This window comes from Mobula birostris, chromosome 17, assembly GCF_030028105.1.
Source record: "Mobula birostris isolate sMobBir1 chromosome 17, sMobBir1.hap1, whole genome shotgun sequence".
Classification (NCBI taxonomy): Eukaryota; Metazoa; Chordata; class Chondrichthyes; order Myliobatiformes; family Myliobatidae; genus Mobula; species Mobula birostris.
Window position 1 is genome coordinate 6440279 of NC_092386.1, and position 22713 is coordinate 6462991.

Below are 22713 nucleotides of genomic sequence, written 5' to 3' on the forward strand. Positions count from 1 at the left end.
TCATCTATGCCTTGAAATACCTGCAGTTATAATTTAAATCAGATTTAGACCTCTAATATAAATTGAGCTTCTTTTTATTCTCACATCGTTTCTGTGTGACTCCGTGACTCTATGACTATGACAACGCTGGAGAAAACCAATACAACCGCAACTGGCCAGTTAACACTAATGACACACAAGGGCTTGTGTTTAACTCCACCATGGACAGCCCTAAGATCTGCTCTGAAAGTAGCAGGGTTGGACATGAGGCTAGCAACTATATCCCATAAAAACCGAGGGCTACAGAAGCTCCAAAGACCTCATTCCTGGGAAAGGAAAGATCTTAACCTCGAAGACATCAGAAGGTACAGGCCCGATCAATTTCCAAGTGGCCCAGGCTGCTGTTGACTCCCTATACCCGAGTGGGGGGGTGGGTTTAAAAAGAAGAAGGGATTGTTTCATGTATACTTAACTTTGAAACAGGATTTCCATTCATGTCCTCACTGTACTTCCAAAACTAACATAACTAATCGCATGAAAAATAATTTTCATGATGTGATTACTATTGCCAACAATTTTATGATGACCTGCGTTGTTACAAGATTCAAGGAGCAACTTTATTTCCCGTATACGTTTACACATACACTGGATTCTGGTTAATTGGGCAATCGGTTAATCAGGACAGTGTAGCGATGTGCTACACACAGCGCTAGAATAACCACACAGAGTCGGTGAGTTGGAGTTGCGATCAAGAGATTTATTCAAACCTCACGGTCTGCTTTAAAGCCTTCCCGTTCCCGCCCTCCCTGGGGCGGGACTGCTGTGGGGAATGCATATTCCCAGACCCTTTCCGCACACGGGATTTTCCCCCTGCTGGTGAAGATGGCCTGGCGCCCTTTTTGGGGCCGGCCCTCTGCCTGCGCGCGCTGTTGTGAGCCGGTTCGTGGGTGCCAGAAAGTGGGTCGCCACATAACCCCCCCCAGAACCGGCGATACCTCCCCCAATGTCTCCACAGTCTCCATCAGCCTCTGTTTGGGAGGTCTGCCCCTACGCCGTGGTGCCTGAGCCTGGACCAGCTGCGCCAAGTCCACATGGGCCGGTTTGAGTCGGTCCACCGTGAAAACCTCCTCTCTCCTGCCAATGTCCAGCACAAACATGGATCCGTTGTTCCTGATCACCTTAAACGGCCCCTCGTAGGGCCGCTGTAGCGGTGCCCGGTGTCCGCCCCGTCGTACAAAAAGAAACTTACAGTTCTGCAGGTCTTTGGGTACGCAGGTCGGGCTCTGTCCGTGCTGTGAAGTGGGGATGGGGGCCAGGTTACCGAGCCTCTCCCGTAGTCTGTCCAGGACTGCTGTGGGTTCTTCCTTTTGCCCCCTTGGGGCTGGTATGAACTCTCCTGGGACTACCAGGGGTGCGCCGTACACCAACTCAGCCGACGAGGTGTGCAGATCCTCTTTGGGCACCGTGCGGATTCTGAGCAGGACCCAGGGAAGCTCGTCCACCCAGTTAGGCCCCTCCAGGCGGGCCATGAGAGCTGACTTCAGGTGACGGTGGAAACGCTCCACTAGTCCGTTCGACTGTGGGTGGTAGGCAGTTGTGTGGTGTAGCTGAGATCCTAAAAGGCTGGCCATAGCCGACCACAGGCTGGAGGTGAACTGGGCTCCCCTGTCGGAGGTAATGTGGGCCAGTACCCTGCAGCGGGCTACCCAGGTTGCGATCAGTGCTCGGGCACAGGATTCGGAGGTGGTGTCGGTGAGCGGGACTGCTTCTGGCCACCTGGTGAACCGGTCTACGATAGTTAGGAGGTACCGCGTTCCTCGCGACACTGGCAGGGGCCCCATGATATCCACATGGATGTGGTCGAACCTCCGGCGGGTGGGTTCGAACCGCTGCGGCGGAGCCTTGGTGTGCTGCTGCACCTTGGTCGTTTGGCACTGCGTGCACGTTTTGGCCCATTCACTGACCTGTTTACGCAGCCCATGCCACACGAATCTGTTGGAGACCAGTCGGACGGTTGTCCTGATGGAGGGGTGTGCTAAGTTGTGAATGGATTCGAAAACCCGCCGGTGCCAGGCTGCCGGGACGACGGGGCGGGATTGGCCGGTAGCTACGTCACATAATAGGGTCCTCTCACCTGGGCCTACGGGGAGGCCTTGGAGCTGCAAACCAGAGACTGCAGTCCTGTAACTGGGGATCTCAGCATCTGCCTGCTGTGCCTCTGCCAGCGCTGCATAGTCCACCCCCGGGACAGGGCCTGTATGGTAGGTCTGGAAAGTGCGTCCGCCACGACGTTGTTCTTTCCAGTGACATGCCGAATGTCCGTCGTGTACTCGGAGATGTAGGAGAGATGTCGCTGCTGGCGGGACGACCAGGGGTCGGACACCTTCACGAACGCAAAGGTAAGCGGTTTGTGGTCTGTGAACGCGGTGAAGGGCCTGCCTTCTAAGAAGTACCTGAAATGCCGGATTGCCAGGTATAGTGCCAATAGCTCCCGGTCGAAAGCACTGTATTTGAGTTCGGGTGGTCGTAGGTGTTTACTGAAGAACGCCAGGGGTTGCCAGAGTCGGTGAGTTGGAGTTGCGATAAAGAGATTTATCCAAACTTCGCAGCCTGCTTTAAAGCCTTCCCGTTCCCGCCCTCCCTGGGCGGGATTGCTGTGGGGAATGCATATTCCCAGACCTTTTCCGTGCGCGGAATTTTCCCCCTGCTGGTGAAGATGGCCTGGCGCCCTTTTTGGGGCCGGCCCTCTGCCCGCGCACGCTGCTGTGAGCCGGTTCGTGGGTGCCAGAAAGTGGGTCGCCACAACAGCCCCTTTTATGAGACAACTCTTAAAGAACAAAACTAATCTAAAAAAAAGTGATTCCCTTCGTAAACATGAGGAATTCTGCAGATGCTGGAAGTTAAAGCAACACACATCAAAGTTGCTGGTGTACGCAGCAGGCATTCCCTTCGTTTATTTGGCATATTTTGGTGCTTAATTGGCGCAAGAGAATGTTGCCAAACAATTTCTAACTAGTGTCAGTTGTGTGTGTTTGTGTTCAAAAAAGTGATTTTTGTCACTGATGGTTGGCAAGAAAAATAGCAGGAAGACAATTTCGAACGGTTTTACTCACTGCAGTTTTAAGCACTCAGGCTTGGACACGTCAGAAACAGCCGAGAGTGAAAATGAAACAATTTCTACTTCAGCAAGTTAGCAACAATGACGAATTTGAAGGCATCTTGAACGTTACAACGAAAATTAAAATTTGGAGGATGCAATTGTCCAAAGCATTATATGAAGGCAGTCCTTTATCTGCCGATGTGTTTACGCTGATTATGTTCATTTACAGTCGATCAAAAGAACACGACAGATGAATTCCTCCATCGATAACTAGTAGGAACTAAAACACAGTTTGATAGCAGTATTGATAGCGTTCCAATTTCCCTGAAACTTCAACTAATAGGGACAGCTGCATAGTTGGTCTTCAATTAACCAGCATTCATTGTATTTACAGTTGCAAACTAAAATAATCGACAACACATTTCAGCCCAAGGGAGCAACTGTTCTCCTGAAATTCCCCATTATGTCCATAGAGACTGCATATTCACTGTGCCAGGACACCAGGGCATACACTTAACCCCGGAAAAGGGACAGGCTATCAGCTTGGGCAGAGCCCTCGGTCACACAGAGGAGCAATTGTATTCAGACTGTTGGCACTGTAAAGCGTTAGGCTGACCTATACACTACCATACCGCCCGTTACACCTGAAACATCAATCTTATTGCAGCTGTAACCCACTTATTAGCCACTTTATTTAGAAAACCTGTACACCTGCTTGTTAACGCAAATATTTAATCGGCCAATCACATAGCAGCAACTCAATGCATAAAAACATGCAGACATGGTCAAGAGGTTCAGACATTGTTAAGACCAAACATCAAAATGGGGAAGAGACTTTGACCAGGGAATAATTGTTGGTGCCAGATAGGGTAATTAGAGTATCTCAGAAAATGCTAATCTTCCAGGAGTTTCATACACAAGTCTCTAAAACTTACAGAGAATGCAATGAGAAACATAAAATGTACAGTGAGCACACCTTGTGGGTGAAAACACCTTGTTAATGAGAGAGGTCAAGGGTGAATGGCCAGACTGTTTCAAGCTGACGGGAAGGTGACAGTAACTCAAATAACCAGTGGTGTGCAGAAGAACATCTCTGAATGCACAACACATCAAACCTTGAAGTAGATGAGTGACATACACTCAGTGGCCACTTTATTAGGTACAGGAGGTACTGAAACAAGTGACCATTGAGTGTCAATGGCTTATCACCATGAAGAACATTCTAACAGATACTATACTCAGAATGGACAGAAGAACAAATTGAACTTACCTGAAGGCTAAGAGAGAAAGTAAAGGACTCATCTGCTTCCGGAAAATCATCATCTTTGACAGCAATGTACACGGTTTTATTTGTTTCTGTGGTCAATAATCTGGCTGCAGCAGATGTGGCCTCAAAATCATCAGTATCTTCTCCCTGAAGCTGTAAATACTTACAATGAATGTGTAGGATCACATCACAAAGTTTCAAAAATACGTACAGGAACCTTTCAAAGGTTTCTAAATAGATATGGAAATACTACCCTAATTAATAGATCAATAATCGAGACGAACTTCTACTCAGCCATTAATATTCCAAGTATTGTTTGAAAACGTTACTAAATACATCCACAAGGTGTGTGGTACACACATGTTGCCACCCAGCATATATGTCTGAATGTCCTGCCAGGCACCCCACCCTCCCCAACTCACAGTCACACTCCCACCCTGTCGACCACCTCACATCCCCAACTCACAGACACACTCTCACCCTGTCGACCACCTCACATCCCCAACTCACAGACACACTCTCACCCTGTCGACCACCTCACACCCCCTCCCCAACTCACAGTCACACTCTCACCCTGTTGACCACCTCACACCCCCTCCCCAACTCAGTCACACTCTCACCCTGTCGACCACCTCACCCTCCGCAACTCACAGACACACTCTCACCCTGTCGACCACCTCACATCCCCAACTCACAGACACACTCTCATCCTGTCGACCACCTCACACCCCCTCCCCAACTCACAGTCACACTCCCACCCTGTCGACCACCTCACACCCACTCCCCAACTTACAGTCACACTCTCACCCTGTCGACCACCTCACATCCCCAACTCACAGACACACTCTCACCCTGTTGACCACCCCACCCTCCCCAACTCACAGTCACACCCTCACCCTGTCGACCACCTCACCCTCCCCAACTCACAGTCACACTCTCACCCTGTCGACCACCTCACATCCCCAACTCACAGACACACTCTCACCCTGTCGACCACCCCACCCTCCCCAACTCACAGTCACACCCTCACCCTGTCGACCACCTCACCCTCCCCAACTCATAGTCACACCCTCACCCTGTCGACCACCTCACCCTCCGCAACTCACAGACACACTCTCACCCTGTCGACCACCTCACATCCCCAACTCACAGACACACTCTCACCCTGTCGACCACCTCACACCCCCTCCCCAACTCACAGTCACACTCTCACCCTGTCAACCACCTCACACCCCCTCCCCAACTCACAGTCACACTCTCACCCTGTCGACCACCTCACCCTCCCCAACTCACAGACACACTCTCACCCTGTCGACCACCTCACCCTCCGCAACTCACAGACACACTCTCACCCTGTCGACCACCTCACATCCCCAACTCACAGACACACTCTCACCCTGTCGACCACCTCACACCCACTCCCCAACTTACAGTCACACTCTCACCCTGTCGACCACCTCACATCCCCAACTCACAGACACACTCTCACCCTGTCGACCACCCCACCCTCCCCAACTCACAGTCACACTCTCACTCTGTCGACCACCTCACATCCCCAACTCACAGACACACTCTCACCCTGTCGACCACCCCACCCTCCCCAACTCACAGTCACACCCTCACCCTGTCGACCACCTCACCCTCTCCAACTCACAGACACACTCTCACCCGTCAACCACCTCACCCTCCCCAACTCACAGTCACACTCTCACCCTGTCGACCACCTCACACTCCCTCCCCAACTCACAGTCACACTCTCACCCTGTCGACCACCTCACCCTCCCCAACTCACACACTCTCACCCTGTCGACCACCTCACCCTCCGCAACTCACAGACACACTCTCACCCTGTCGACCAGCTCACATCCCCAACTCACAGACACACTCTCACCGTCAACCACCTCACCCTCCCCAACTCACAGTCACACTCTCACCCTGTCAACCACCTCACATCCCCAAATCACAGACACACTCTCACCCTGTCGACCACCTCACATCCCCAACTCACAGTCACACCCTCACCCTGTCGACCACCTCACATCCCCAACTCACAGACACACTCTCACCCTGTCAACCACCCCACCCTCCCCAACTCACAGTCACACTCCCACCCTGTCGACCACCTCACATCCCCAACTCACAGACACACTCTCACCCTGTCGACCACCTCACATCCCCAACTCGCAGACACACTCTCACCCTGTCGACCACCTCACACCCCCTCCCCAACTTACAGTCACACTCTCACCCTGTCGACCACTCACCCTCCCCAACTTACAGTCACACTCCCACCCTGTCGACCACCTCACCCTCCCCAACTCACACACACACTCTCACCCTGTCAACCACCCTACCCTCCCCAACTCAGTCACACTCCCACCCTGTCGACCACCTCACATCCCCAACTCACAGACACACTCTCACCCTGTCGACCACCCCACCCTCCCCAACTCACACACACACTCTCACCCTGTCAACCACCCTACCCTCCCCAACTCAGTCACACTCCCACCCTGTCGACCACCTCACATCCCCAACTCACAGACACACTCTCACCCTGTCGACCACCCCACCCTCCCCAACTCACAGTCACACTCCCACCCTGTCGACCACCTCACACCCCCTCCCCAACTCACAGTCACACTCTCACCCTGTCAACCACCCCACCCTCCCCAACTCACACACACACTCTCACCCTGTCAACCACCCTACCCTCCCCAACTCAGTCACACTCCCACCCTGTCGACCACCTCACATCCCCAACTCACAGACACACTCTCACCCTGTCGACCACCCCACCCTCCCCAACTCACAGTCACACTCCCATCCTGTCGACCACCTCACACCCCCTCCCCAACTCACAGTCACACTCTCACCCTGTCGACCACCTCACATCCCCAACTCACAGACACACTCTCACCCTGTCGACCACCTCACACCCCCTCCCCAACTCAGACACACTCTCACCCTGTCGACCACCTCACACCCCCTCCCCAGCTCACAGTCACACTCTCACCCTGTCGACCACCTCACATCCCCAACTCGCAGACACACTCTCACCCTGTCGACCACCTCACACCCCCTCCCCAACTTACAGTCACACTCTCACCCTGTCGACCACTCACCCTCCCCAACTTACAGTCACACTCCCACCCTGTCGACCACCTCACCCTCCCCAACTCACACACACACTCTCACCCTGTCAACCACCCTACCCTCCCCAACTCAGTCACACTCCCACCCTGTCGACCACCTCACATCCCCAACTCACAGACACACTCTCACCCTGTCGACCACCCCACCCTCCCCAACTCACACACACACTCTCACCCTGTCAACCACCCTACCCTCCCCAACTCAGTCACACTCCCACCCTGTCGACCACCTCACATCCCCAACTCACAGACACACTCTCACCCTGTCGACCACCCCACCCTCCCCAACTCACAGTCACACTCCCACCCTGTCGACCACCTCACACCCCCTCCCCAACTCACAGTCACACTCTCACCCTGTCGACCACCCCACCTTCCCCAACTCACACACACACTCTCACCCTGTCAACCACCCTACCCTCCCCAACTCAGTCACACTCCCACCCTGTCGACCACCTCACATCCCCAACTCACAGACACACTCTCACCCTGTCGACCACCCCACCCTCCCCAACTCACAGTCACACTCCCATCCTGTCGACCACCTCACACCCCCTCCCCAACTCACAGTCACACTCTCACCCTGTCGACCACCTCACATCCCCAACTCACAGACACACTCTCACCCTGTCGACCACCTCACACCCCCTCCCCAACTCACAGTCACACTCCCACCCTGTCGACCACCTCACACCCCCTCCCCAACTCACAGTCACACTCTCACCCTGTCGACCACTCACCCTCCCCAACTCACAGTCACACCCTCACCCTGTCGACCACCTCACCCTCCCCAACTCACAGACACACTCTCACCCTGTCAACCACCCCACCCTCCCCAACTCACAGTCACTCTCCCACCCTGTCGACCAACTCACAGACACACTCTCACCCTGTCGATCACCCCACATCTCCTCCCCAACTCACAGACACACTCTCACCCTGTCAACCACCTCACCCTCCCCAACTCACAGTCACACTCCCACCCTGTTGACCACCTCACACCCCCTCCCCAACTCACAGACACACTCTCACCCTGTCAACCACCTCACCCTCCCCAACTCACAGACACACTCTCCCCCAGCCGGCCACCTCACCCTCCCCAACTCACAGACACACTCCCACCCTGTCGACCACCTCACATCCCCAACTCACAGACACACTCTCACCCTGTCGACCATCCCACCCTCCCCAACTCACAGTCACACTCCCACCCTGTCGACCACCTCACATCCCCAACTCACAGTCACACTCCCACCCTGTCGACCACCTCACATCCCCAACTCACAGACACACTCTCACCCTGTCAAACACCTCACCCTCCCCAACTCACAGACACACTCTCACCCTGTCGATCACCTCACATCTCCTCCCCAACTCACAGACACACTCTCACCCTGTCAACCACCTCACCCTCCCCAACTCACAGACACACTCTCACCCTGTCAACCACCTCACCCTCCCCAACTCACAGACACACTCTCACCCTGTCAACCACCTCACCCTCCCCAACTCACAGACACACTCTCACCCTGTCGACTACCTCACCCTCCCCAACTCACAGACAGACTCTCACCCTGTCGATCACCCCACATCCCCTCCCTAACTCACAGACACACTCTCACCCTGTCGACCACCCCACATCCCCTCCCCAACTCACAGACACACTCTCACCCTGTCGACCACTCACCCTCCCCAACTCACAGACACACTCTCACCCAGTCAACCACCCCACATCCCCTCCCCAACTCACAGACACACTCTCACTCTGTCAACCACCTCACACTCCCCTACTCACAGACACATTCTCACCCTGTCGACCACCTCACACTCCCCTACTCACAGACACATTCTCACCCTGTCGACCATCTCACCCTCCCCAACTCGCAGACACACTCTCACCCTGTCGACCACTCACCCTCCCCAATTCACAGACACACTCTCACCCTGTCGACCACTCACCCTCCCCAACTGACAGACACACTCTCACCCTGTCGACCACCTCACCCTCCCGTACTCACAGACACACTCTCACCCTGTCGACCACCTCACACCCGTCCTCAACCATCAACAACTGCTTTAAATATACCAAATATTTATTCGGTAAATATTCAGTAATTATGTATTGTGACTACATGTACTGTGTTTTGCTTCTTGGCCTGAGAAGGACATTGCTTTGTTTGGCAGCATCGTGTGTATGGTTGAATGAGAATAAACTTGAACAAGGCAGCAAAATATAATTGTAGGATTAAAAGAGATTTAATGGTGGTGAAGTGTTGTAATGTTGTAGTTAACCCAACATTGAAATTCTGTTTTCATTATTACAGGGTTCAACAACAAAACCAGATTTCAAGAAATTTTTTAAAAAGACTTTTTCTTAATCTTTAGAAAAAATAAGTAAGTAGTAGAAAAAGAGAGCAAGAAATGAAGAACGGTAATATTCATGGATTCATTGTCCATTCAGAAATCTGATGGTGGTGGAGAAGGAGGTCTTCCTGAAATCTTGAATGTGTCAAGATGCCGCTGATAAGTGGCTACACTCTGCGTGCAGCTCTGACATTGTTCACAAAGTGAATGATATTCAAGCACCAATAACATGCATTTTACAGAAATTCTTTATTTTATTTAAACGAATGATACAAAATAAAACACTGAACTTGCTGCAATATGGTATAAATTACAATAATACGATAATACCAATACAATAAGAAAGTATCAAGCCTACTTCTCAATAAATAAATATCAGATGGATAGTTGGACAAACTGATAAGCAACAAAGAAATGAAAGGAAATTTAAGAACATTTTGTTAAATAATTCCCAGTCTTGTAAATCATGTAAAATAATTCTAAATGTACAGCAACTGAAATATTTAAAAGTAGCAGCAGCCTTTAGGAGGAATTACAGAAAGGAGGTTTTTCCTTACCAGTAAGAGTGCAGTGACATTGGCTGGAACTCCGATCCTTTCGATAACCAAACGTATTACTGATATACTTGTTTCGTTCACCACAAAGTTTGTTTGACCTGCAAACCTGACTTCTGTATCGGCACATGCAAGCGTGATACAGAGGCCCAAAACAAGCTCAGCCACTGAGAAGGCAGCAGGCATTCCTAGAACAACAAAGATCAGAGAATCAGGACTAGTTCCAACTGAGGATCATTAGAGTTATGTTAAGATTCAAAATTGTTTCAATTTCATTTCATGTACACAAGTGTAAAGAAGAACAAAATAATTGTTACTCCGGATCCAATGCAGCACAGAAAAAAACAATATATGATAAAGAACGCAAACACGAGGAAACCTGCAAATGCTGGAATTCAAGCAACACACATAAAAGTTGCTGGTGAACGCAGCAGGCCAGGCAGCATCTCATGCTGGTGAATGCTACCAAGGTTTCTACATATGGATTTTGGACTAGACTTTTTTTTTCCCCCAGTCTTATGGTTTTTATATTCTGTGTTTTCACTAGGTGGGGGGATTTAGGGGTCAACGTTCTTGTTGCATTTTGTGCAGGTGAGGGGGTGTTTGGAGCCGATGATCTTGGTGCGGTTTTGTGTGGGGGAAGGGAGGTTGGAGGAGGTGTCGGTGGTCATGTTGGTGGGTTTGCTGTTTCTCTCTGAACTGACTTACATGGTTTTTCTTTGTTTCATGGCTATCTGGAGAAGAAGCATCCCGGAACTGTATATTGCATACATTCTTTGATAATAAAGGAACTCTTGGACCTTTCAATTATAGCGGGTAAACTCTACAAGCCAAACAATCCCAAAGTCTCAGACACACAAGCAACTGGAACTTGAAGCAACAAATAATCTGTTGGAGGAAATCAGCAGGTCCAGCAGCATCTGAAGGGGGAGAGGCTCTGTTGATGTTTCAGTTAAGAAACAGTTAGATAGGTTTTTGCAGATTAAGGGAATTAAGGGTTATGGGGAAAAGGCAGGTAGATGGAGCTGAGTTTATGGACAGATCAGCCATTTGGCCCATCGAGTCTGCTCCTTCATTTAATCATGGCAGATCCTTTTTTATCTCCTCCTCAACCCCATTTCCCGGCCTTCTCCCGTAACCTTTGATGTCATGTCCGTTCAAGAACCTATCAATCTCTGCCTTAAGTACACCCAACAACCTGACCACAGCTGCATCTGGCAAAAAATTCCACAAATTCTCCATGCTCTGGCTAAAGAAATTTCGCCGCATTTCGTTTTGAATGGACGGCACTCTATCCCGAGGTTGTGCTCTCTTGTCCTAGGCTCTCCCACCATAGGAAACATCCTTTCCACATCTATTTGCCTAGTCCTTTCAACACTCGAAAAGTTTCAATGAGATCTCCCCCTCATCCTTCTAAATTCCAGTGAGTACAGAGCCAGAGCCATCAAACGTTCTTCGTATGATAACCCTTTCATTCCCTGAATCTGCCTTGTGAACCTGCTCTGGACCCTCTCCAATGCCAGCACATCTCTTCTAAGATGAGGAGCCCAAATCTGTACACAATACTCAAGATGAGGCCTCACCACTGCCTTATAAAGCCTCGGCATCACATCCTTGCTCTTGTATTTTAGACCTCTTGAAATTAATGCTAACATTGCATTTGCCTTCCTCACCCATGGCTCAACCTACAAGTTAACCTTTAGGGTGTTCTGCACAAGGACTCCCAAGTCTCTTTGCATCTCAGATTTTTGGATTTTCTCCTCATTTAAAAAATAGTCTGCATGTTTATTTCTACTACCAAAGTGCATGACCATGCATTTTCAACATTATATTTCATTTGCCACTTTCTTGCCCATTCTCCTAATCTGTGCATTGGTAAGTCCTTGTGCATCCTACCCATTTCCTCAACACTACCTGCCCTGCCACCAATCTTCATATCATCTGCAAACTTGGCAACAAAGCCACTTATTTCATCAACTAGGGGGACCAATATCCTGGCAGGGAGATTAGCGAGGGCTACTGAGGTGACTTTAAACTAGAATGGTTGGGGGGTGGGAATCAAATTAAAGAGGCTAGGCGTGAGGAGGTTAGTTCACAACAGGGGGATGGGAACCAGTGCAGAGAGGCAGAGGGGTGTAAAGTGAGGGTAGAAGCAAAAAGTACTAAGGAGAAAAGTAAAAGTGGCAGGCCAACAAATCCAGGGCAAGCATTAAAAAGGGCCACTTTTCAACATAATTGTATAAGGGCTAAGAGAGTTGTAAAAGAGCACCTGAAGGCTTTGTGTGTCAATGCAAGGAGCATTCGTAACAAGGTGGATGAATTGAAAGTGCAGATTGTTATTAATGATTATGATATAGTTGGGATCACAGAGACGTGGCTCCAGGGTGACCAAGGATGGGAGCTCAACGTTCAGGGATATTCAATATTCAGGAGGGATAGACATGAAGGAAGGGGAGGTGGGGTGGCGTTACTGGTCAAAGAAGAGATTAACGCAATAGAAAGGAAGGACATAAGCCGGGAAGATGTGGAATCGATATGGGTAGAGCTGCGTAACACTAAGGGGCAGAAGATGCTGGTGGGAGTTGTGTACAGGCCACCTAACAGTAGTAGTGAGGTCGGAGATGGTATTAAACAGGAAATTAGAAATGTGTGCAATAAAGGAACAGCAGTTATAATGGGTGACTTCAATCTACATGTAGATTGGGTGAACCAAATTGGTAAAGGTGCTGAGGAAGAGGATTTCTTGGAATGTATGCGGGATGGTTTTTTGAACCAACATGTCGAGGAACCAACTAGAGAGCAGGCTATTCTGGACTGGGTTTTGAGCAATGAGGAAGGGTTAATTAGCAATCTTGTCGTGAGAGGCCCCTTGGGTAAGAGTGACCATAATATGGTGGAATTCTTCATTAAGATGGAGAGTGACATAGTTAATTCAGAAACAAAGGTTCTGAACTTAAGGAGGGGTAACTTTGAAGGTATGAGACGTGAATTAGCTAAGATAGACTGGAAAATGACACTTAAAGGATTGACGGTGGATATGCAATGGCAAGCATTTAAAGGTTGCATGGATGAACTACAACAATTGTTCATCCCAGTTTGGCAAAAGAATAAATCAAGGAAGGTAGTGCACCCGTGGCTGACAAGAGAAATTAGGGATAGTATCAATTCCAAAGAAGAAGCATACAAATTAGCCAGAGAAAGTGGCTCACCTGAGGACTGGGAGAAATTCAGAGTTCAGCAGAGGAGGACAAAGGGCTTAATTAGGAAGGGGAAAAAAGATTATGAGAGAAAACTGGCAGGGAACATAAAAACTGACTGTAAAAGCTTTTATAGATATGTAAAAAGGAAAAGACTGGTAAAGGCAAATGTAGGTCCCCTACAGACAGAAACAGGTGAATTGATTATGGGGAGCAAGGCATGGCAGACCAATTGAATAATTACTTTGGTTCTGTTTTCACTAAGGAGGACATAAATAATCTTCCAGAAATAGTAGGGGACAGAGGGTCCAGTGAAATGGAGGAACTGAGCGAAATACATGTCAGTAGGGAAGTGGTGTTAGGTAAATTGAAGGCAGATAAATCCCCAGGGCCAGATGGTCTGCATCCTAGAGTGCTTAAGGAAGTAGCCCAAGAAATAGTGGACGCATTAGTGATAATTTTTCCAAACTCGTTAGATTCTGGACTAGTTCCTGAGGATTGGAGGGTGGCTAATGTAAACCCACTTTTTAAAAAAGGAGGGAGAGAGAAACCGGGGAATTATAGACCGGTTAGCCTAACGTCGGTGGTGGGGAAACTGCTGGAGCTAGTTATCAAAGATGTGATAACAGCACATTTGGAAAGCGGTGAAATCATCGGACAAAGTCAGCATGGATTTGTGAAAGGAAAATCATGTCTGACGAATCTCATAGAATTTTTTGAGGATGTAACTAGTAGAGTGGATAGGGGAGAACCAGTGGATGTGGTATATTTGGATTTTCAAAAGGCTTTTGACAAGGTCCCACACAGGAGATTAGTGTGCAAACTTAAAGCACACAGTATTGGGGGTAAGGTATTGATGTGGATGGAGAATTGGTTAGCAGACAGGAAGCAAAGAGTGGGAATAAACGGGACCTTTTCAGAATGGCAGGCAGTGACTAGTGGGGTACCGCAAGGCTCAGTGCTGGGACCCCAGTTGTTTACAATATATATTAATGACTTGGATGAGGGAATTAAATGCAGCATTTCCAAGTTTGCGGATGACACGAAGCTGGGTGGCAGTGTTAGCTGTGAGGAGGATGCTAAGAGGATGCAGAGTGACTTGGATAGGTTGGGTGAGTGGGCAAATTCATGGCAGATGCAATTCAATGTGGATAAATGTGAAGTTATCCACTTTGGTGGCAAAAATAGGAAAACAGATTATTATCTGAATGGTGGCCGATTAGGAAAAGGGGAGGTGCAATGAGACCTGGGTGTCATTATACACCAGTCATTGAAAGTGGGCATGCAGGTACAGCAGGCGGTGAAAAAGTCGAATGGTATGCTGGCATTTATAGCGAGAGGATTCGAGTACAGGAGTAGGGAGGTACTACTGCAGTTGTACAAGGCCTTGGTGAGACCACACCTGGAGTATTGTGTGCAGTTTTGGTCCCCTAATCTGAGGAAAGACATCCTTGCCATAGAGGGAGTACAAAGAAGGTTCACCAGATTGATTCCTGGGATGGCAGGACTTTCATATGAAGAAAGACTGGATGAACTGGGCTTATACTTGTTGGAATTTAGAAGATTGAGGGGGGATCTGATTGAAACGTATAAAATCCTAAAGGGATTGGACAGGCTAGATGCAGGAAGATTGTTCCCGATGTTGGGGAAGTCCAGAACAAGGGGTCACAGTTTGAGGATAAAGGGGAAGCCTTTTAGGACCGAGATTAGGAAAAACTTCTTCACACAGAGAGTGGTGAATCTGTGGAATTCTCTGCCACAGGAAACAGTTGAGGCCAGTTCATTGGCTATATTTAAGAGGGAGTTAGATATGGCCCTTGTGGCTACGGGGATCAGGGGGTATGGAGGGAAGGCTGGGGCGGGGTTCTGAGTTGGATGATCAGCCATGATCATAATAAATGGCGGTGCAGGCTTGAAGGGCCGAATGGCCTACTCCTGCACCTATTTTCTATGTTTCTAAATTATTTATATGCAGCATAAAAAGAAGCGGTCCCAACACTGACCCCTGCAGAACACCACTAGTCATTGGCAGCTAACCAGACAGGGATCCTTTTATTCCCACTTGCTGCCTCCTACCAATCAGCCAATGCTCTAACCACCTCAGTAACTTTCCTGTAATAACATGGGCTCTTAACTTGGGAAGCTGCCTCATGTGTGGCACCTTGTCAAACGCATTCTGAAAGTCTAAATATACAACATCCACTGCATCCCCTTTATCTATCCTACTTGTAATCTCCTCAAAGGATTCCAACAGGTTCATCAGGCAGAATTTTCCCTGAAGGAAACCATGCTGACTTTGTCCTGTCTTGTCCTGTGTTACCAAGTACTCCATCACCTCATCCTTAACAATTGACTCTAACATCTTCCCAACCACTGAGATCAGGCTAACTGTCTATAATTTCCTTTCTGCTGCCTTCCTCCTTTCTAAAGAGCGGAGTTACATTTGCAATTTTCCAGTCCTCTGGCACCATGCCAGAGTCCAATGATTTTTGAAAGATCATTTCTAATGCTGCCACAATCTCTAACACTACCTCTTTCAGAACCCTAGAATGCAGTTCATCTGGCCCGGGTGACTTATGTACTTTGCGGTCTTTCAGCTTTTTGAGCACCTTCTCCCTTGTAATGGTAACTGCATTCACTTCTCTTCCTTAACACACTACAGCATCTGGCACACTGCTGGTGTCTTTCACAGGGAATAATGTTGTAAAATACTTATTTAGTTTACCTACCATCTCCTTGTCCCCCGTTATTATTTCTCCTGCCTCATTTTTAGCAGTCCTATATCCATTCTCATCTCTTTTATTTTTTACTTACTTGAAAAAGCTTTTACTATCCACTTTGATATTATTTGCTAGCTTGCTTTCATATTTCATCTTTTCCCTTCTCATGATTCTTTTAGATGATTTCTGTAGGTTTTTAAAAGCTTCCCAATCCTCTATCTTCCCACTAATTTTGCTTTGTTGTATGCCCTCTCTTTTGTTTTTACATTAGCTTTGACTTCCTTTGTCAGCCACAGTTGTACTATTTTGTCATTTGAGTATTTCTTCACTTTTGGAATACACATGTCCTGCACCTTCCTCATCTTTTCTAGAAACTCATGCCATTGCTGCTCTGCTGACATCCCTGCCAGCAGCTCCGTCAAATTTACTTTGGCCAACTCCTCTCTCGTACCACTGTAATTTCCTTTACTCCACTGAGATACTGCTATGTCAGACTTTACTTTCTCCCTATCAAATTTCAAGTTGAACTTAATCATATTTGATCACTGGTTCCTAAGGGTTCTTTTACCTTAAGCTCCCTAAGCACCTTTGGTTCATTGCATAACACTCATTCCAGTATAGCTGATCTCCTAGTAGGCTCCAATGACAAACTGCTCTAAAAAGCCATCTCTTAGGCATTCAACAAACTCACTCTCAAGATCCATTACCAACCTGATTTTCCCCAATCGACCTGTATGTTAAAATCTCCCATGACTATCATTTAATTGCGCTTTTGACTCGCCTTTTCTCTTTCCTGTTGTAATCTGTGATCCAACTCCCAGCCACTGTTGAGAGGCCTGTATGTAACTGCCATCAACGTCCTTTTACCCTTGCAGTTTCTTAACTCAACGTACAAGGATTCAACATCTTCCGATCCTATGTCACATCTTTCTACTGATTTGATGCCATTCTTTACCAGCAGAGCCATGCTACCCCCTGTGCCTACCTTCCCATCCCTCTGATACAAGATATGATAGAGGCATGACTATGCAGGGTGTGGAGGGATCTGGATCATGTGCAGACAGAAGAATGTCAGTTTAACCTGGCAGTGTGTTTGGTGTAGATATTATGGGCTGGAGGGACTGCTCCTGTGCTGGTCTATCATATTACAGCTCTATAAGATGACGGCGAGACCACATCTGCATTTCTGGTCACCGTACTATAAGAAGAGGTTGGCAGGGTGGAAGTACATCTCTACCAAAGGAGGTGTAAGGCAATCATTCCTTCTACTAGCCTGCAGGTTACTCTTGGGCAAGGTGCAGCCAAATTTGACATGATAACCCACGTCATACGACAAGGCACATAATGATGATGACTCTCTAATCCAGGCAGCATCCTGGTAAACATCTCTTGTATCATTTTCAAAGCCTCCACACTCTTTCTCTAATGAGTACTTAGTTCCCTAGCTATAGGAAAGATATCAATAAATTTAAATAGTACAGAGAAAATTTACAAGGATATTGCTGGGACTTCAGGACCTGAGTTATAGGGAAAGGTTGAATAGGTTGGGACTTTATTCACATGAGCACAGGAAAATGATGGGAGATTTGATAGAGATATGAGGGGTATAGATAGGGTGAATTCATGCAAACTTTTCCCTTTCAAGTTGGGTGAGACTAGAACTAGAGGTTACGGGTTAAGGGAGAAGGGTGAAATGTTTAAGGTGAACCAGAGGGGAAATTTCTTCACTCAGAAGGTGGTGAGAGTGTGGAACAAGCTGCCAGTGGAAGTAGTGGATGCGGATTTGGTTGCAATGTTTAAGAAAGGTTTGGACAAGTACATAGATGGGAAGGGTATGGAGGGCTATGGTCTGAGTGCAGGCTCACAGAGGGAAGAAGGACCTTACACCTCCTTTTGTAGAGACGCATCTTCACCCCGCCATCCAAAGTGTCTATGACTCTCTATAATCTAAAAATTAAAATGTGTTCATTGTGACAGGTTCACTATACATGTTTGGCCATGCTATAGTGCATTTCTGAATCCCATATTTTGAAAAGGTTTATCTGGTCCTTAAGTGTGTCTGTTACATCCACAGCTGACAGTAAAGTATTAAATACAATTTTTTGGTGCAAAATGTACAAAAATTAAGATGGTATTAAAAGGAGCAGACACACACTCGCTACACTCTGACCTGCCCCTTGTTCAGAACTAAATATAGACATCTGAAGACATTAACACAAATTACTTTGCAACTCGTCAGCATGTAATATTGATGAGTCTCACAGTGTCATGCATGAGAAGGTGAGCAGCAGCATCTCAGTTGTTGCTGAGGGAACTAGAAATACCAGCTGATTATTAATTGATGATGCCATTATGAAACAACTTCTCTGTTTCCAAAAGAGTAGCAGAAGACTTTAAAATGACCTCTCCGTGGGTGGCAGGGCTAACCTTTCATGAGATGACTATGGAGGATCATATGTTGCTGTATCAGTTTCAGTGTGGAAGTTAGCACAGGACAGGAGTGGCACAGTGCTGCAGTTGTTACTGATGCCCTCATCTAGTTACAACAATTCAGGTTCATTCCCAACCCGGAGTGGAGTTTGCATATTCTTTGTGTGCAATAGGGTTTCCCCTCGGAGCTCTGGTTGCCACCTACCTCCCGGAGATATGGAGATTGGGAGTTTAGTTGGGCTCCATAAAGTGTCCTAATGTGGGGAGGTGATAGAAGCACTGGGAAACAGTCGATAGGCAAGTGAGAGAGAACACCTCCACAAGGACCTTTCCCACATATCACCTCCCAGCTTCTTACATCATCCTTCTTCCCCCTCCCACATGGCGTCACCTATCAGACGTATAGGCTAGTAGGCTAAATGGTCATTGTAAATTGTCCGGTGATTAGGCTGCGGTTAAATAGATGGGTTGCTGGGCAGCGCGGCTTGAAGGGCTAAAAGGGCCTCCTGGTGCTGTATCTCAATAAATAAATAAACAAGCAAAGAACAGTACAGCTTTTTGGCCCATGATGTTGTGTTGACCCTTTAAACTACTCCAAGATGATAGGATGAAGTTTTGGGGTACTTGGAGGCACATGATAAAATAGGCATGGTTTTCTAAGGGGGAAATCTGACTTGACAAATCTATTGGAATTCTTTGAGGAGATGACAGGCAGGATAGACAGAGAGTCAGTGGATGTTGTTTATTTGGATTTTCAGAAGGCCTTTGACAAGGCGCTGTACGTGAGGCTGCTTAACAAAATAAGAGCCCATGGCATTACAGAACGATATTAGCATGGAAAGAAAATTGGCAGACCAGCAAGAGGTAATGAGTGGGAATGAAAGGGGCCTTTTCTATTTGACTGCTGGTGACTAGTGGTGTTCTGCAGGAGTTGGTGTTGGGACTACTTCTTTTTACATTATATGTCAATGATTTGGATAAAGGAATTGATGGCTTTGTGGCCAAGTTTGCAGGCGATATAAAGATAAGTGGGAGGGCAGGTAGTGTTGAGGAAGCAGGGTGTCTGCAGAAGGACTCAGACAGATCGGGGGAATAGGCAAAGAATAGAGTGCAGGGAAGTGCATGGTTATGCACTTTGGCAGAAGGAATAAAGGCATGGATTATTTCGGAAATGGGGAGAAAATTCACAAATCAAAGGTGCAGGGAGACTGGACAGTCCTCGGGCAGAATTCCCTAAATATTAACTTGCAGTTCTGAGTTGGGCACGTGGCCAAATGGTTAAGGCATTCGTCTAGTGATCTCAGGGTCGCTGGTTCAAGCCTCAGCTGTGGCAGCGTGTTTGTGTCCTTGAGCAAGGCACTTAACCACACATTGCTCTAGTGTCTGTGCGAGGAGTGGCGCCCCACACAGACTTCCAATCTGCTCCTTGTAAGGCATGAAAATGCCTGACGCAGGCCTCTCATGGTCTAGTCGATGTTCCCTGCCTACCCCCCTCCCCTCCGAGTTGCTGGTGAAGAAGGCAAATGCAATGCTAGCATTCAAGAATCTCATGCTGAGACTTTATAGGCATTGGTCAGGTGGCATTTGAAGTATCGTGAGTGGCTTCAGACCCCTTATCTAAGAAAGGATGTGCAGACATTGGAGAGGGTCCAGAGGAGGTTCATGAGAATCCCAGGAATGAAAGGGTTAACCTTTGAGAGCCCATATAGCTCTGGACCTGTTCTCATAGAAGAATGACGACCGGGGGGGGGGATCTCTTTGAAACGTATCAAATATTGAAAGGTCAAACAGAGTAGATGTGGAGAGGATGCTTCCCACTGTGGGTGAGTTTACAAACAGTGGGCATAGCCATAGAATGAGGGATGTCCATTTAGAACAAAGATGAGAGTGAATCTGTGGAAATCATTGCAAGAGATGGCTGTGGAGGGTACATTAGAAGCAGAGGCTGATAGGCCCTTGATTAATTCAGGCATCAAATGTTATGGGGAGAAGGCAGGAGAACTGGATTGAGAGGGAAAATAAATCAGCCATAGTGGCGTGGCAAAGCACACTCAATGGGCCGAATGGCTTAATTCTGCTCCTAGGTCTTATAGTCTCTTAAAATCAATCTAACCCTTCCCTCCACCACTGCCCTCCATTTTTATATCATCCAGGTATCTATTAAAGAATCTCTTAAATGTCCCTAACGTATCTGCCCCTGGCAGGGCGTTCCACACACCCACCACTCTATAAAAATCTTACTTCTGACGGCCCCTTATGCTTTCCTTCCAACACCTTAAAGTTATGGCCCCTTGTGTTAGACGCAAGATCCTGACTTGTATAAGTTACACTGCAAAAGGATTCAATCAAGATAATGACATCAATAGGCAATAACAAATATAATCTATTTTACTCCGGATGCCTGTGACGCCTGTGCCCTGTGCATATGACAATACACTCGACTCTGATAGCCAAAATTAATATTTTGTTAGCATCACAATTTATGGTTGTACTATATTGCGCTCGCGACGTTTGCAAAAAGAAAACATGCGGGCTAATTTCAAGCAATCCTTTCAAAATAATAGTTTAGCTCCGAACTGCCGATTGTAAATTAGTTCTATGTCTTGATCAAACATTGTCCTTGAAACCTATCGAATATTGAAAAGTCTAAATGTGGAGAGGATGTTTCCCAGAGCGAGTGAGTCTAGGACCAGAGGGCACAGACTCGGAATAGAGGGACGTCCCTTTAGAACAGAGATGAGGAGGAATTTCTTTAACCAAAGGGTAGTGAATCTGTGAAATTCACTGCTGGAGACGATTGTGGAGGCCAAGTCATTTGGGTATATTTAAAGCGGCGTTTAACCGTTTCTTGATTAGTAAGGACGTCAAAAGTTACGGGGTGAAGGCAGGAGAATGGGGGTGAGAGGGAAAAAATGATGGAATGGCGGAGTGGACTCGATGGGCTGAATGGCCTAATTCTGCTGCTACGTCTTATGGTCGTACTGAGAGCTGCTGTTTACAGTGGCCGTACTTGTTACTTGCTGCCACGTGAAACGTTCTCAGAGCGACAGAGCTACAATCAAAGGACACTTTAATCAACAAACGTCATGATTTCTGAAAATAAAATTTAAAAATTCTGCTGTTTTGGGGCTTCTGATATACAGCATTTGTAAATCTGCGCACCAGAAGCGTTCCGCCTCCCCGTTACCCAGAGAGAGCATCCCTGTCTCCCGCACAATAACTGAGCTCGGAGCTTGAATGGCATCCCAGATCAAAGCCAACAACCGCCGACCGAGCCCCACGAGGATCGCATAGATCCCTCAGCAGGTGGACTGGCCCCGTTCTTTGACTGCTTCAAGTGACCTAGGCTCATCCCAAGGTGAGCAATCGATGGAGTCAGAGCGAATTAAATTCACGCCAATAGCGATCTGTAAAGGGACACTCGACAGAAACCAACCGGACCCCAGCTCGAGTCGCCGCGGCTGCAAACTCACTTGCAATGGTCCGCCGCCCGCTCCCCGGCTCCGGGCAGAACCTGCCGCCGATCCCGCACGCGTGAACTGAACTCCCGCACGACTGCCAGCAGCCCGCAGGCGAGACGGCCGCCGGCTGACTGAACGCGGCACCGAGAGCGGCTCCAGGCTTCGCCTGAGCGCATGCGCCAGCCCTGGGGCGGCTGTCTTCCTCCCCTCCCACACCTCCGAGACAAATTGAGGCTTTCACCTGTTCATCTAACAGTCAACCTCCAGGCTCTGGCACCACAGGGGAATTATTTATTTATTGAGTTATAGCGCCCTTCAGGCTATGCTGCCCAACAGCTCCCTCCCAGTTTAACCCTAACCTAATCACGGGACAGTTTACAATGGTCTAGCACCGGTATATCATTGGACTGTGGGAGGAAGCCAGTGTACATGGTGGAAACCCACACGGTCACGGGGAAAACGTACAAACTCCTTACGGGCAGGAGT

The 22713-nt window shown here is 48.1% G+C and overlaps 1 protein-coding gene across 1 annotated transcript in view; it reads right to left on the reverse strand.

Annotated features, from left to right (window-relative positions):
• adgrv1 (adhesion G protein-coupled receptor V1) overlaps nucleotides 1-10605 on the reverse strand; it is a 525473-nt gene extending 514868 nt beyond the window's left edge. The window contains exons 1-2 of the mRNA XM_072281026.1: nucleotides 10423-10605; nucleotides 4350-4499 (exon numbers count right to left, since the gene is read on the reverse strand). Coding sequence (XP_072137127.1) covers nucleotides 4350-4499; nucleotides 10423-10605 — 333 coding nt within the window. The remainder of the gene's footprint in view (nucleotides 1-4349; nucleotides 4500-10422) is intronic.
• Between the last annotated feature and the right edge of the window lie 12108 nt (nucleotides 10606-22713).